Genomic DNA, 14,520 nt, shown 5'->3' on the forward strand with positions numbered 1-14,520 from the left:
GCACTATAAGTACATAAAACAATTTAAGTGTTTATCAAATAAAAATTTAGTCTATCTGACCTTTTCACAGTTAACAGAATGGAAGGGAAGACACAGAAGTTAGTGATTCAAAAATTTTTAATTATCTAATTTTCCAAATGTTTCCTCCAGGTGGTAATTTTTTAAAAAATTGTGTGTGGGTAGTGTGTGTGTGAGCGTGTGCTCAGCTGTGTCCGATCTTTTGAGATCCCATGGACTACAGCCTACTAGGTCCCTCTGTCCATAGAATTCTCCAGGCAAGAACACTGGAGTGGGTTGTCATTTCCTACTCCAGGGCATCTTCCCGACTCAGGGATCGAACCAGAATCTCTTGCACCTCCTGCGATGGCGGGCAGAGTCTTTACTGCTGCTCCACCTGAAAAGCCCTTTGTTTCAACTGCTTCACAGTTAAGCTCACTTGATGACACTAAGATGTCACCACAGACCACAGAACAGACCAAAGCATCAGTTCTTACCTTTAGTCCCTGACTTCCCAGGAATTATTAGGTATCTGCACAAAACTCTTCCCTATACTGTTTCTACTATACTGGAATAACGATGCTCTCAGGCGCTCCTCCATCCCAGGCAACGTGTCCCAGTATTAACAGAGCTCTCACATCTAACTGACTATCTAGAGAAAAGTAAGATGAGAAAGAACGTCTACTGTAAGGAAAAGGAAGTTTTACATTTATGTCTATCCAACTTCCGGAAAAAAATAAATCCACTCTAAGTATACAAAATAAGATCTTTAAAAACACTACTCTGAATTTGTACATACTACCATTCTCATTAGAACTGGACATGGAACAACAGACTGGTTCCAAATAGGAAAAGGAGTACGTCAAGGCTGTATATTATCACCCTGCTTGTTTAACTTCTATGCAGAGTACATCATGAGAAATGCTGGACTGGAAGAAACACAAGCTGGAATCAAGACTGCCGGGAGAAATATCAATAACCTCAGACATGCAGATGACACCACCCTTATGGTAGAAAGTGAACAGGAGCTACAAAGCCTCTTGATGAAAGTGAAAGTGGAGAGTGAAAAAGTTGGCTTAAAGCTCAACATTCAGAAAACGAAGATCATGGCATCTGGTCCCATCACTTCATGGGAAATAGATGGGGAAACAGTAGAAACAGTGTCAGACTTTATTTCTGGGGGCTTCAAAATCACTGCAGATGGTGACTGCAGCCATGAAATTAAAAGATGCTTACTCCTTGGAAGAAAAGTTATGACCAACCTGGATAGTATATTCAAAAGCAGAGACATTACTTTGCTGACTAAGGTCCGTCTAGTCAAGGCTATGGTTTTTCCTGTGGTCATGTATGGATGTAAGAGTTGGACCATAAAGAAAGCTGAGCGCCGAAGAATTGATGCTTTTGAACTGTGGTGTTGGAGAAGATTCTTGAGAGTCCCTTGGACTGCAAGGAGATCCAACCAGTCCATTCTGAAGGAAATCAACCCTGGGATTTCTCTGGAAGGAATGATGCTAAAGCTGAAGTTCCAGTACTTTGGCCACCTCATGTGAAGAGTTGATTCATTGGAAAAGACTCTGATGCTGGGAGGGATTGGGGGCAGGAGGAGAAGGGGCCGACAGAGGATGAGATGGCTGGATGGCATCACCGACTTGATGGACGTGAGTCTGAGTGAACTCCAGGAGATGGTGATGGACAGGGAGGCCTGGCGTGCTGCAATTCATGGGGTCGCAAAGAGTTGGACACGACTGAGCGACTGAACTGAACTGACCATTCTCATTATACTATACTGCCTCAATGCACATATGATAAGCAATATTTAAAAATAAAAATGAGAAAATTCTTCTTTATGTGCCAAATAGTGTCAAGATTCATAATAAAGAGCTTATTGTGTAAACTGTCCAACTTTTCCCCCATAAAACAGTTTCCCAAAACAATATATACTTAACTCTGTCTTAACTCGGGCAAACTCTGCCATGCTGCTGAAGGAGACTGCATAATGCACTGTAACAACTTTACTGATATAAAAATCCACATTTTATTAAGAGTTTGGAAAAAAGTTTTATCAGAATTTAAAATATAAAGTCCAAAATGATTCACTTAATTTAAAGTGACACAGGAAACATGAGTATTCTAGAAAATCTGAAATGCCTCCAGATTCATTCCTGAAGAGGTAGAATGACTCAGGAACACAGCATTGCTAATAGGTATCAGCTGTTGTGTGTGTGTGCTTAGTTGTGTCCAACTCTTTGCAACTCCATCGCCTGTAGCCTGCCAGGCTCCTCTGTCCATAGAATTTTCCAGGCAAGAATATTGGAATGGGTTGCCATTTCCTCCTCCAGGGGATCTTCCCAACCCAGGGATTGAACCCACATCTCTTGTGTCTCCTGCATTAGCTGGCAGATTCTTACCACTGTACCACCTGGAAAGCCCTGATAAGCTTTTATGAAAAGTCAAAAAAAGCTTGCTAATTTTGTTCCTTCCCTCTGTTTAAGAAGGGTTAAGATATTTACCCTACTAAATCCAAGCAGTTCAAAGAGACTAATGTTTTAATAGAGTTTTTTCCACTTAAAGAATTTAATTTGTTTTTGTTTTAAAAAAAGTTATTTAAATGTGTATTTAAAATAACTCACAGTCCTCAGAAGAGTATCTGACCAGGGATTGAGCCCACACCCTCTGCACTGGAAGCCAAAATCTTAACCACTGGACCACTAGGGAAGTCCCAGCTTACCTCTTTAACAGTGAACATTTCACCTTGTGCACCTGCTGCCTGCAAAATCTTCAAAAGAGGCAGTTTTGGTCGTACCTGATATAAACATAAAATAAACTTGCTATGTACATTTCAATCAGAGTGGTCTCTGAAATCCAAGGGAAAAACAAACCTTAAACTTTTTTGTTAACAAAACCTGGTAGACAGCATCTAGTAACTACAGATGATCAGACTATTCCTTGCTAATTTTCTGAAAAATCACATTTTCAAAAGACAGCATGTTCATATCCACTAGAATGGCTATAACAAGTGTTGGAGAGGATATAGAGAAACTGGAACCCTTATGCACTGCTAATGGGAATGTACAATGGTGCAGCAACTATGAAAAACAGTTTGGCAGTTACTCAAGAAGTTAAACACAGAATTACCATATGACCCAGCACTTCCACTTTTAGGTATACATCCAGAAGAACTGAAAGCAGGGACTCAAGTAAATATCTGTATACCACTGTTCACGGCAGCATTATTCGTAATAGCCAAAATATGGAAATAACCTAAATACCATTGACTGATAAATGGATGAGGTGTGGTATATACAAATATGGAATAGTGACTCTGCCATCTTCTGATTGTGGAGTATATCTTTAGTCAAACAATTTAATCTTTTTCACTTTATATGATCGAATTTGTCTTTCTTCCTCTTACAGCCTCTTCGGTTTTGTCTTAAAGTTGCTCTTATTCTAAAGTTTTACAATACCTCCTAAATGTCCTTCTAATATTTTTTTATCATTTCACTTTTTACATTTAAATCTCTCTCTTTTTTGTTTAAGGTTTGAGGTCTTCCTTTGTTTCCGTCTAGAGATGGCCAATTAAGAAAAAGCCCTTTATTACATAAGCCACATTTTCCCTTATCAAATCCAAATTCCAGCTTTATCATAAATTAAGATACATAATACTATATATGGTGTAATACATATGAAATAATAAACAAAATTTTTTATTTTCATGTTAAAGGAAAAGATCTGGAACAAGACACAGCAAATTGATAATAGTGTTATCTTAGGGGGAGAGAACTTTGAGGGAAGAAGGGAGGAGATGGTCACAGGAGTCTCTACAGATAAGTATGTGATAAAGTTTGAATTTTTTAATAAGAATACACTTGCTATAATTACAATTTAAAACTGATTTTTAAAGAAAACAAACTAGCTAAAATGAAGTGAGAAGGAAGACAAATATATAACTTGGCCCCAAATTCTCCACTAGCCAGTCATATCCTAAAACAGGGTGGTGTTTAAAATGTGCCATTTTGAGCAATCTGTAACCTTTAAATATTTATTTAACTGATGATCAATTCAAATTTATGAGCACTGATGCTATTTATGACATTTAAAAAGTAATCTTTTCTGCTCTACATAAAATCCTAGTCAGTGAAGTCAGCTACATGCCCCAATCTATTCAAAAACTTGAAGAAAAACAGGAATGCCTAAAAATAATTTACCTGATTGGTTTGTTCTGGAGAGATCCTGCAAGCACTGTCAGATGCTGAACACTGGGTAGAGGTGGAAAATGATGTCATTTTGGCAGTGAAGTGAAGTCTGCTGTTAAGTTTAAATGGAAAAAAAATTATAAAATATCTTCTAAAGTAGAAAATTCTCTTTAGGATATACAAAAAAAAAAAAAGCAGCAAGCAGAAGTAAAAAAAGACACATATATCAGAGCACCCTACGCAAGTGCAATATACCCATGCTGCAGTTCTTCTGATCACTTTCTAGTTAATTCTGCAAAAAACAGAAGAGCATAATTAAGAGTAAAAACCATCTATACTTCCCTCGAGTGAAGTCTGCAAGAGAAATAGGTTCAGGCATGTTCCAACCTCTAAACTGATGATGATGAGTACACTGTTTCAGCTGAAAGTGAAACTTACAATCATTACCTCCCCTGTAGATCACACAGTTCTCTAGTATCGCCTCCTCTTTTGGACAGTGCTCAAGAGCACCCCCTAGGAGACAGATGCAGGGCTGAGGGAATTACCAAGATTAAGTAACAGGTTTAAGATTCCAAGAGCATGCCTAGGAAAACCTCTGCAACATGTTGAAACATGTCTTGGCAAGAGACCACAGGAAAGTGAGAGTCAAAATATTCAGTATCAGTTCAAACAGCTTTTAAAATGTGCCAAGCCCAAAGAGTATATAGCAACTAAATACCTATAAAATGGGTTAAACCAAGGTGGACATACAACATCAAAGGAGAGATACATGAATTGAATAAAGCATAAGTACGGTTTAATTATTTTTCACCTTTTATCTCTTGTCCTTCAAAACAAAACAAAAACCCGATAGTGGTTTCCCTGATGGTCCAGTGGTTAGGAACCCACCTTGCAATACAGGGAACACTGGTTCAATTCCCGGCCGAGGAAGATCCTGCATGCCGCAGAGCAGCTGAGCCCATGCACCACTGCTGAGCCCACGCGCTGCAGCTACTCAAGGCCTGCATGCCCAGAGCCCATGACGACTGGAGAAACCACCACACACCGTGACACAGGGTAGCTCCCACCTGCCACCACCAGAGACGGCCTGCAGGCAGCGACCAAGACCCACCACAGTCAAAATTAAACATTTCTATTAAAAAAAAAACTATAGAGAAAGAAAACGCTTTAAATAAACTTGTGTTTACCCTCAGAACTTTTTCTAGTAAAAGCTGATAAAAGTCGGCAAAATGTATAAATAAAATAAAATCAACAGAGGCTGGTTTGCAGGTAACAAGACTCCTCACTCTTCTGAGAAGACTTATTAAAGACAACAAAGTATAAATTCAACCCTCAGGACTTCCCTGGTGGTCCAGAGGTTAAGAACCTGCCTTCCAACACAGGCACAGGTCTGATCCCAGGTCAGGGAGCTAAGAGCGCTCACGCTGTGGGGCTCTGGAGCCCAGCCACCACAACCCTGCACGTCTCAACAAAGAGCCCATGGTGCATTCTAAGACCCTACAACTAAGATCTGACGCAGTCAAAACTGAATATTTTTTTAGTGCTATCCTAAATTAATTAAATTCAACCCTCTATCAGCTTCCCTTGTTATAAAATGGAAGTCAAACAGAGTATATAACTTGTCATTTTAAAGCAGCCAGCTTTTTCTTCTTATGAATTTACGGCTGCGCTGGGTCCCCACTGTTGCGCAAGGGCTCCCAAGTTGAAGGGACGGGGCTTCCTCTCTCGCTGTAGTGGGAGGGCTTCTCTCGCTGCAGGGCACAGGCTCCAGGGCACACAGGTCTCAGCAGCCGCGGTGTGTGGGCTCAGTAGTTGTGGCACCATGGTCTTAGCTGTCCTGGAACATGTGGGATCTTCCTGGACCAGGGATCAAACCCGTGTCCCTGCCTGGAAGGCAGGCTCATAACCACCGGACTCCCAGGGAAGCCCTAAACAGCTAGTTTTTAAGTGGCATTTCAAACCTATTAAAAAAAAACCCTCACGTCCCTGAACCTACTAGTGCTAGTCTCCAGTGACCGCGCTTACGCAGGTCAGGGACCTGGAAGCTGTCCGTGATTCTTTCTCTCACCCTTCACAAATCTGAAGCTCTATCTTCAAAATAAAACCACGTGTCACTACTTCCATTATTACTATACTATCCAAAATGCCCATCTCTGAACTGCCTTAGCTCCTAAAGGTTTCCTTGCTCCACCCTTGCCCCTCTGGCTCCTAAACCTCTTTCGTCTCTGCTTAAAATGTCAGTTTATCAATGAGGCCTTCCAAAGACAATACATTTTTGAAACTGCAACTCTCAACCTCCCAGTATTCCCTATCTCCTTTCCTGATTTATTCCTCTCTTCTTCACTGTCCTTGTTATCAACCTATTACATAGTTTAAGTTATCAACCTATTACATAGTTTAATTTTTATCATGTAAGACGTAAGCTGTAAGTGGGAAGGAATGTATGCTTATTTGTTCACTAATATATCCCCAGTGCCTAAACTGTCAACTATATACACAGCAGAACAGCATGGTGAATACAAATACTAGTAATAGTTAGGATAGTTGCCAAAAATGGCCCCCAAGGAACCACATCTCCCCACTGGCTGTCCTACTGGAGACCACACAGAAAGGCCCTGGCCCACTTTTACCTGATTTTTTAAATAATTCAATAAACATCCACAAACTATGATTCTGACAACAATCTACATTTAACCATAAGGTTCTCTCCTAACATCCCCTGCCTCCTCCAAACAATCATTCTGAATCCTATTTCGATTTTCTCTCTCTTTTTAAGCACTTCACTGCATCAAAATGGAATCCTAAAAAAATACATATTTTTAGTTTGGTTGCTTTCAACTTAAAAAAAAAAAGTACATTATATGTAATTACAGGAATTTTCCCAAATAGTTATGGGTTTGGTTTATAGTTAGTTACCTGATCACTAATGATGTTATCTCCACATATTTATCAGCCATGTATATTTCCTCTTTTGTGAAATGTTGTCTTTTACACACTGTTCTAATTGATTTTTTGTCAATTTGCAATAGTTCTTTGTATATTTTTAATATTAACCCTGTGTTAATATAATGTCCTGCAAATATCTTCTCCCAATTTTAACGTCCTTTCCATTTTCTAGGTGGAAAAAAACTTTTATGGGCAAAAACTTAATTTTAATGAAATCAAATTTATTTATCAATCTTCTCTTTTTTAGTCAACGGTCTCTGCCTCTTCAAGGTCTCATTTTCACCAATATATGGATGGTCTTTTTTTTTCCTGTTTTATCTGCTGAATACTTTCTTGATTGACAGCCACCTCTGTTATGCAGCAACACATACTGGTGTTCACAAGTTCTCTAGTCTGCGAGGTGATCTTTCTGTCTATACAACTCCACCTCTAATCCTTACATCTTATCATGAGTCTTGTTATCCTATAGGGCAAGTCCCCGGCCATTCCTTTTTAGGAGTGACAAGCTGATCTTGGCCCTTAACTCTTCCATACAAAATTTAGCATCATCGAGCTCCATGAAAATCCTTGCTCAAATTGTTTTCCAATCATTAACATGACATATTCCTCTATTTATTGAGGTTTTATTTAATATCTCCTATTAAGTCTTCAACTCTCCCTTTAGAGGTCTAGCATATTTGTTTTAGACTGACTTCTTAAGTTGATATTCTTATACTATTGTGATGCCTTCTCTTTCACTGTTTTTCAGTGAGTTTTGCCTATGTACAGAAATACAAATGACTTTCAATAAACATATCCAGTCACCTTGCTAAACTCATAATTTTGTCTATAGATCCTTCTGTTTTCTATGTAAATGACCATATCACCTGTGGATAAAAATTTCATTCCCTCCTTTCCAATTCTTGTGCTTCTAATTTCTTCTACTTGTCTTACATTACTGCTTAGGACTGTCAATATAATATTGAATACGCACACTGTATCAGGCATCTCTGTCTTTGATTTTAAAGGGAGTGTTTCTATTGCTTCCTATATAACATGTTTTCTCTATATTTTCCTAATAGTTATACCTTACTGGCTTCAGAGGGTTCCTTTTCTGCCTCACTGAATCAAGATTGCTGGGAGAAATACCAATAACCTCAGATATCCAGATGATGGCAGAGAGCAAAGAGCAATTGAAGAACTGCTTGATGAAAGTTAAAGAGGAGAGGGAAAAAGCTGGCTTAAAACGCAACATTCAAAAAACTAAGATCATGGCATCTGGTCCCATTACTTCATGGCAAACTGATGGGGAAACAATGGACACGGTGACAGACTTCGTTTTCTTGGGCTCCAAAATCACTGCAGATGGTGACTGCAGCCATGAAGTTAAGAGATGCATGCTCCCTGGAAGAAAAGCTATGACCAACCTAGACAGCATATTCAAAAGCAGAGATATAACTTTGCCAACAAAGGTCCATCTAGTCAACGCTATGTTTTTTTCCTGTACTCATGGACAAATGTGAGAATTGGACCATAAAGAAAGCTAAGCGTGGAAGAACTGATGCTTCTGAACTGTGGTGTTGGAGAAGACTCTTGAGAGTCCTTTGGACTGCAAGATCCAACCAGTCCATCCTAAAGGAAATCAGGCCTGACTATTCATTGGAAGGACTGATACTAAAGCTGAAGCTCCAATACTTTGGCCACCTGATGCGAAGAGCTGACTCATTAGAAAAGACTCTGATGCTGGGAAAGACAGAAAGCAGAAAGGGATGACAGAGGATGAGATGGTTGGATGGCATCATCAACTCAATGGATATAAGTTTGAGCCAGCTCCAGTGATGGACAGGGAAGCTTGGCATGCTGCAGTCCATGGGATTGCAGAGAGTCGGACTCGACTAAGAGACTGAACCGAAGAATATATCAAGGACAAACATGCTACTATACACAAGATAATCAACAAGACCCTACATATGACCATACTCAGTAATTCTGTAATAACCTGTAAGGGAAAGGAATTTGAAAAAGAATATATATGTGTGTGTGTATCTATCTATATTTACATATATATGTAAAACTGAATCACTGTGTTGGATAACTGAAACATGACATTGTAAATCAGCTATACTTAAAATTTTTTCAAAAAGAATACATCATGGCAGAGTGATTTAGAAAACGTTTTCTCTTTACATATTGAAATGATCATGATTTTTTTCATCTTTTATTAATGTGATAAAATTTTGAATTTCATTTATGGATTTTCTAATATTAAATTCCTGCTCATCTGAGATAAATCCAACTTAGGTTTGGATATTATTCTTTTTGTATACTATTGGCTTTGATTTCCTAATACTTTGGTTAGGTTATAAAGTCTCTATGAAATAAATCTGTTTCCCACTGTCAAGTTTTTGTCTTATTTGAATGTCAGGGTTAGCTGGCCTAACAGAATAAATTGTTTAGTCCCTATTTGTCTACAGTCTGGAAAAATAATTCTATAAAACTTGGATGTTCTAGTCTTTGAAAGCCTCACCTACAAAACTTATAAAACCCAGTGTTTCCTTTCTGGGAAAATTTCTAATCGCTGCTTGAGTTTAATAAATATTCAAGCTTTTTTCTTCTTCCATTGTCTAAATCTTCAAAATTGATGGCATACAGTTAGTAGTATTCTTTAACCTTTTAGTATTCTTTTAACCTTTACTGTGTACAGATACATCCTTCTTTCCATTTGTGATATTGTTTACTATATCTTATTACCTCCCCAACTTAAAAAAAAAGAATTTATTGCTATTTCCTGACACCATAAATTAGACACTTGGTTGTTGTTCGGTCACTAAGTTGTCCCTAACTCTTTGTGACCTCATGAACTGCAGCATGACAAGCTTCCCTGTCCTTCACTGTCTCCTGGAGTTTGCGCAAACCCATGTCCATTGAGTCGGTGATGCCCTCCAACCATCTCATCCTCTGTCGTCCTCTTCCCCTCCCTCCTTCCCGGCATCAGGGTCTTTTCCAATGAGTTGGCTCTTCACATCAGGGACCAAGGTATTGGAGCTTCAGCTGCAGCATCAATGAATATTCAGGGTTGATTTCCTTTAGGACTGACTGGTTTGATCTCCTTGCTGTCCAAGGGAGTCTCAAGAGTTTTCTCCAGCACCACAGTTCAGAAGCATCAATTCTTCAGCGCTCAACCTTCTTTAAAGTCCAACTCTCACATTCGTCCATGACTACTGGAAAGACCATAGATAGCCTTGAGTACACGGACCTTTGTTGGCAAGGTGATGTGTCTGCTTCTTAACACACTGTCTAGGTTTGACCTACAATTAAGAGACATAAAATGAAATCTCCCACCATGATGGGTGAATTTGTCCACTGATCCCAGGGTGAAAGAAGTGAAAGTGAAGTCGCTCAGTCGTGTCCGACTCTCTGCGACCCCATGAACTGTAGCCTATCAGGCTCCTCCGTCCATGGGATTTTCCATGCAAGAGTGCTGGAGTGGGTTGCCATTTCCTTCTCCAGGGGATCTTCGCGACCCAGGAATCGAACTTGGGTCTCCCGTGTTGCAGGCAGACACTTTACCATCTGAACCACCAGGGTAGTTCTACCAATTTCACTTCATCTACTGGAAAAAATTTTTTAAATTATTTACATTACTTTTTGGCCACACTGGGTCTCCTTTGCTATGCTGGGCTCTCTCTTCTTTGTTGTGATGCCCGTTTCTCTTCTCCCTGCAGAGGCTTCTCTTGCTGCAGAGCACAAGCTCTAGGCGTGCAGGCTTCAGCAGTCGCAGCTCTCGGGCTCCAGAGCATGGGCTCAGCACTTCTGGTGCACAAGTTTAGTTGCCCTGCCACATGTGGAAACTTCTAGGACCCGGGGTTGAACCCTGGTCCCCTGCATTGGCAAACAGATTCTTAAGCACTGGATCACAGGCAAGTCCTATTGTAAGTATTTTTAACCTGAGGCATTCATACTTCAAACTGCTATATCTCTTGGTGCATTCTTAATATATAGTGATTATCACTATGTCATGATTTTTATCTTTAACTGGTGAATTGAGTCCATTTATTGTAATTGATAGATATAAATCTGTCTCTATCATCTTAATTTAGCATTGCAATTTGTCCTATTCTTCATTTTAATATGTTATTACCTTTCTTGAAATTGCATCTCTGTCTCCCTGCTAGTAAGATATGAACTTAAGCACAGTATCATTTGGACTTTAAATTCTGGAACAGAACTATTTTTCTCTCTCTCTATTTTTCCTTTTCTCCTTCCCTCTCCCACTTACTCTCCCTTTTTTTCTTTTGCTTTAGCCTTTACCACAATAAATGACACCAAGATATTTGATTACCTTTACTTCACGTATCTCCTGTAACATTTTCTTGATTTGAATCACTCAGTACTTATCTAGAACTGTTTTCAATGTAGGTCTTTAGGTGGCAAGGCTTCCAATATTTAATATACCTGAATATGCCTTTATCATGCCCTTCTATTTAAACTTGGTTAAGTATAAAACTCTTTAGTTTCCCTATAAAACCCTGAAAAAACTCTTGTCTTTTTACATTTATTGATGCTGTTCAAAATGCTAAAGTCAATTCAATTTTTGCTTTTTTTGTGTGTGATCTGTTTTTCCTCTCTGAGGCTCCTATAATTTTCTTTAGCTGTGATCCTCTTAAATTTCACTATAACGCTCCTGGTGTTGTTTAGTCGCTAAGTTGTGTCGGACTCCTGGCAACCCAATGTCTGTACCCACCAGGCTCCCCTGCCCATGGGATTTCCCAGGCAAGAATACCAGAGTGGGTTGCCCTTTCCTTCTCCAGGAGATCTTCCCAACCTAGGAATCAAACCCGCATCTCTTGCACTGTAGGCGGATTCTTTACTACTGAGCCATCTGGGGAGTCAGTCGTGTCTGACTCTGTGCGACCTCACAGACGGCAGCCCACTAGGCTCCTCCGTCCCTGGGATTTCCCAGGCAAGAGTACTGGAGTGGACTGCCATTGCCTTCTTTTTTCTCTCAGAGGCCTATTATTCAGATGTATCTCTAGATCTATTCTCCTTATCTTTTAGCTTTTCATTTATATATATATAAAAATCTGTCTTTTTCCCCTTTGTTTTGGGAGATTTCCTCACTCTAGAATTCTAATTCATCCAACTGTATCCATCACATCATTTCACCCATTGGATGCACGGTTCTATGTTTCAACCACTGTATTTTTAAGCCTCCTATTTCTGCTTGGTTCTCTCGGCCTCTGCTTATTCCTGCTTCAAGTTGCTAATTATCATCCCTCTTTCTTTCAGAATGATTATCTAACTTTAAACCCTTGATCTGTCTCTTCTATTACTTCTGTTCCAAGAAACCTATACATTGTTCTCCTCTTGAAATACCTGTGCTCTTCAACATTGTTATTTTTCCCTAGAGGACGGAAGCTATTCTGATAGGTAAAGCATTAGAGACAAGACCAAATTCCACTCAATATCAGTCACAGTAAGCTGAGTAAGGTAGGAAATAAGTGCTAAAGCAGGAAATCCCAAGCACCAGAAAACCACAATTACTCTCCACCCCATACAATCACTGCTCAACCAAGGATTCATCTTTTGTTCCCCAGAGAGATACAGCATTATGATAGGGATTTGGGGAGACCTAAGAATTAAGCATTGCTGTTAAGCTAGTGGATGCAATGGAATTCCAGTAAAGCTATTCAAAACCCTAAAGGATAATGCCATCAAGGTGCTGCATTCAATACATCAGCAAATCTGGAAGACTTAGCAGTGGCCAAAGGACTGGAAATGGTCAATCCTCATTCCAATTCCCAAGAAGGGTAGTACTAAAGAACGGCTAACCATCAGACAACTGCACTCATCTCCCACGCTAGCAGTTCAGTTCAGTCGCTCAGTCGTGTCCAACTCTTTGCGACCCCATGAATCGCAGCACGCCAGGCCTCCCTGTCCAGCACCAACTCCTGGAGTTCACTCAGACTCACGTCCATCGAGTCCGTGATGCCATCCAGCCATCTCATCCTCTGTCGTCCCCTTTTCCTCCTGCCCCGAATCCCTCCCAGCATCAGTCTTTTCCAATGAGTCAACTCTTCACATGAAGTGGACAAAGTACTGGAGTTTCAGCTTTAGCATCATTCCTTTCAAAGAACACCCAGGACTGATTTCCTTTAGAATGGACTGGTTGGATCTCCTTGCAGTCCAAGGGACTCTCAAGAGTCTTCTCCAACACCGCTGTTCAAAAGCATCAATTCTTCGGTGCTCAGCTTTCTTCACAGCCCAACTCTCACATCCAGACATGACCACAGGAAAAACCATAGCCTTGACTAGATGGACCTTTGTTGGCAACGTAATATCTCTGCTTTTGAAAATGCTATCTAGGTTGGTCATAACTTTTCTTCCAAGGAGTAAGCATCTTTTAATTTCATGGCTGCAGTCACCATCTGCAGTGATTTTGGAGCCCCCCAAAATAAAGGCTGACACTGTTTCCCCATCTCTTAAGGTCATGCTTAAAATCTTGCATGCTAGGCTTTAGCATTATGCAAACCAAGAACTTCCAGATGTTCAAGCTGGGTTTAGAAAAGGAAGTGGAACCATAGATCAAATTGCCAACATTCACTGGATCATAGAGAAAGCAAGGGAATTCCAGAAAAACGTCTACCTCTGTTTCATCAGCTATGCTAAAGCCTTTGACTGTGTGGATCGTAACAAACTGTGGAAAACTCTTAAAAGAGATGGGACTACCAGACCATTTTACCTGTCTCCTGAGAAACCTGTATGAGGGTCAAGAAACAACAGTTAGAACCCTGTATGGAACAACTGATTGGTTCAAGATTGAGAAGGGAGTACAACAGGGCTGTCTGCTGTCACCCTGTTTGTTTAACCTATACGCTGAGCACATCATGAGAAATGCCAGGCTGGAAGAGTTACAAGCTGGGATCAAGACAGGCAGGAGAAACAAAAACTACCTCAGGTATGCAGATGACACCACTCTAATGGCAGAAAGCGAAGAGGCACTAAAGAACCTCTTGATGAGGGTGGAGGAGGAGAGTGAAAGAGCCAGCTTAAAACTAAATATTAAAAAAACTAAGATCATGGCATCTGGCCCCATCACTTTATGGCAAATAGAAGGGAAAAGGTGGAAGTAGTGATAGATTTTCTCTTCTCAGGCTCCAAAATCACCGCAGATGGTGACTGCAGCCATGAAATGAGAAGACAATAAAGCTATGACAAACCTAGAGAGTGTGTTGAAAAGCAGAGACATTACTCTGCCGACAAACGTCCACACAGTCAAGGCTATGGTCTTCCCAGTGGTCATGTACGGTTGTGAGAGTTGGATTGTAAAGGCAGAATGCCAAAGATTGATGCCTTTGAACTGTGATGCTGGAGAAGACTCCTCAGAGTCCCTTGGATAGCAAGG

General features: G+C 40.1%; 1 protein-coding gene across 4 annotated transcripts in view; it reads right to left on the reverse strand.

The window, feature by feature from the left end:
- The window catches only part of MDM4 (MDM4 regulator of p53), a 49,002-nt gene that overhangs the window by 26,645 nt on the left and 7,837 nt on the right, over positions 1-14,520 (reverse strand). For 3 of the 4 annotated variants that reach the window (XR_005724921.1, XR_005724920.1, XM_040263036.1), the window contains exons 2-3: positions 4,203-4,302; positions 2,726-2,800 (exon numbers count right to left, since the gene is read on the reverse strand). Coding sequence is in view for 2 of the 4 variants with exons in the window: in XM_040263036.1 (XP_040118970.1) it covers positions 2,726-2,800; positions 4,203-4,280 (153 nt within the window). In the remaining 2 variants the exon portion in view is untranslated. Of the gene's footprint in view, positions 1-2,725; positions 2,801-4,202; positions 5,037-14,520 lie in introns of those variants that run through there. The other variant, XM_040263037.1, reaches the window with a different exon arrangement.

The sequence above is a fragment of the Oryx dammah genome, unplaced genomic scaffold, assembly GCF_014754425.2.
Source record: "Oryx dammah isolate SB20612 unplaced genomic scaffold, SCBI_Odam_1.1 HiC_scaffold_21, whole genome shotgun sequence".
In the NCBI taxonomy this organism is placed as follows: Eukaryota; Metazoa; Chordata; class Mammalia; order Artiodactyla; family Bovidae; genus Oryx; species Oryx dammah.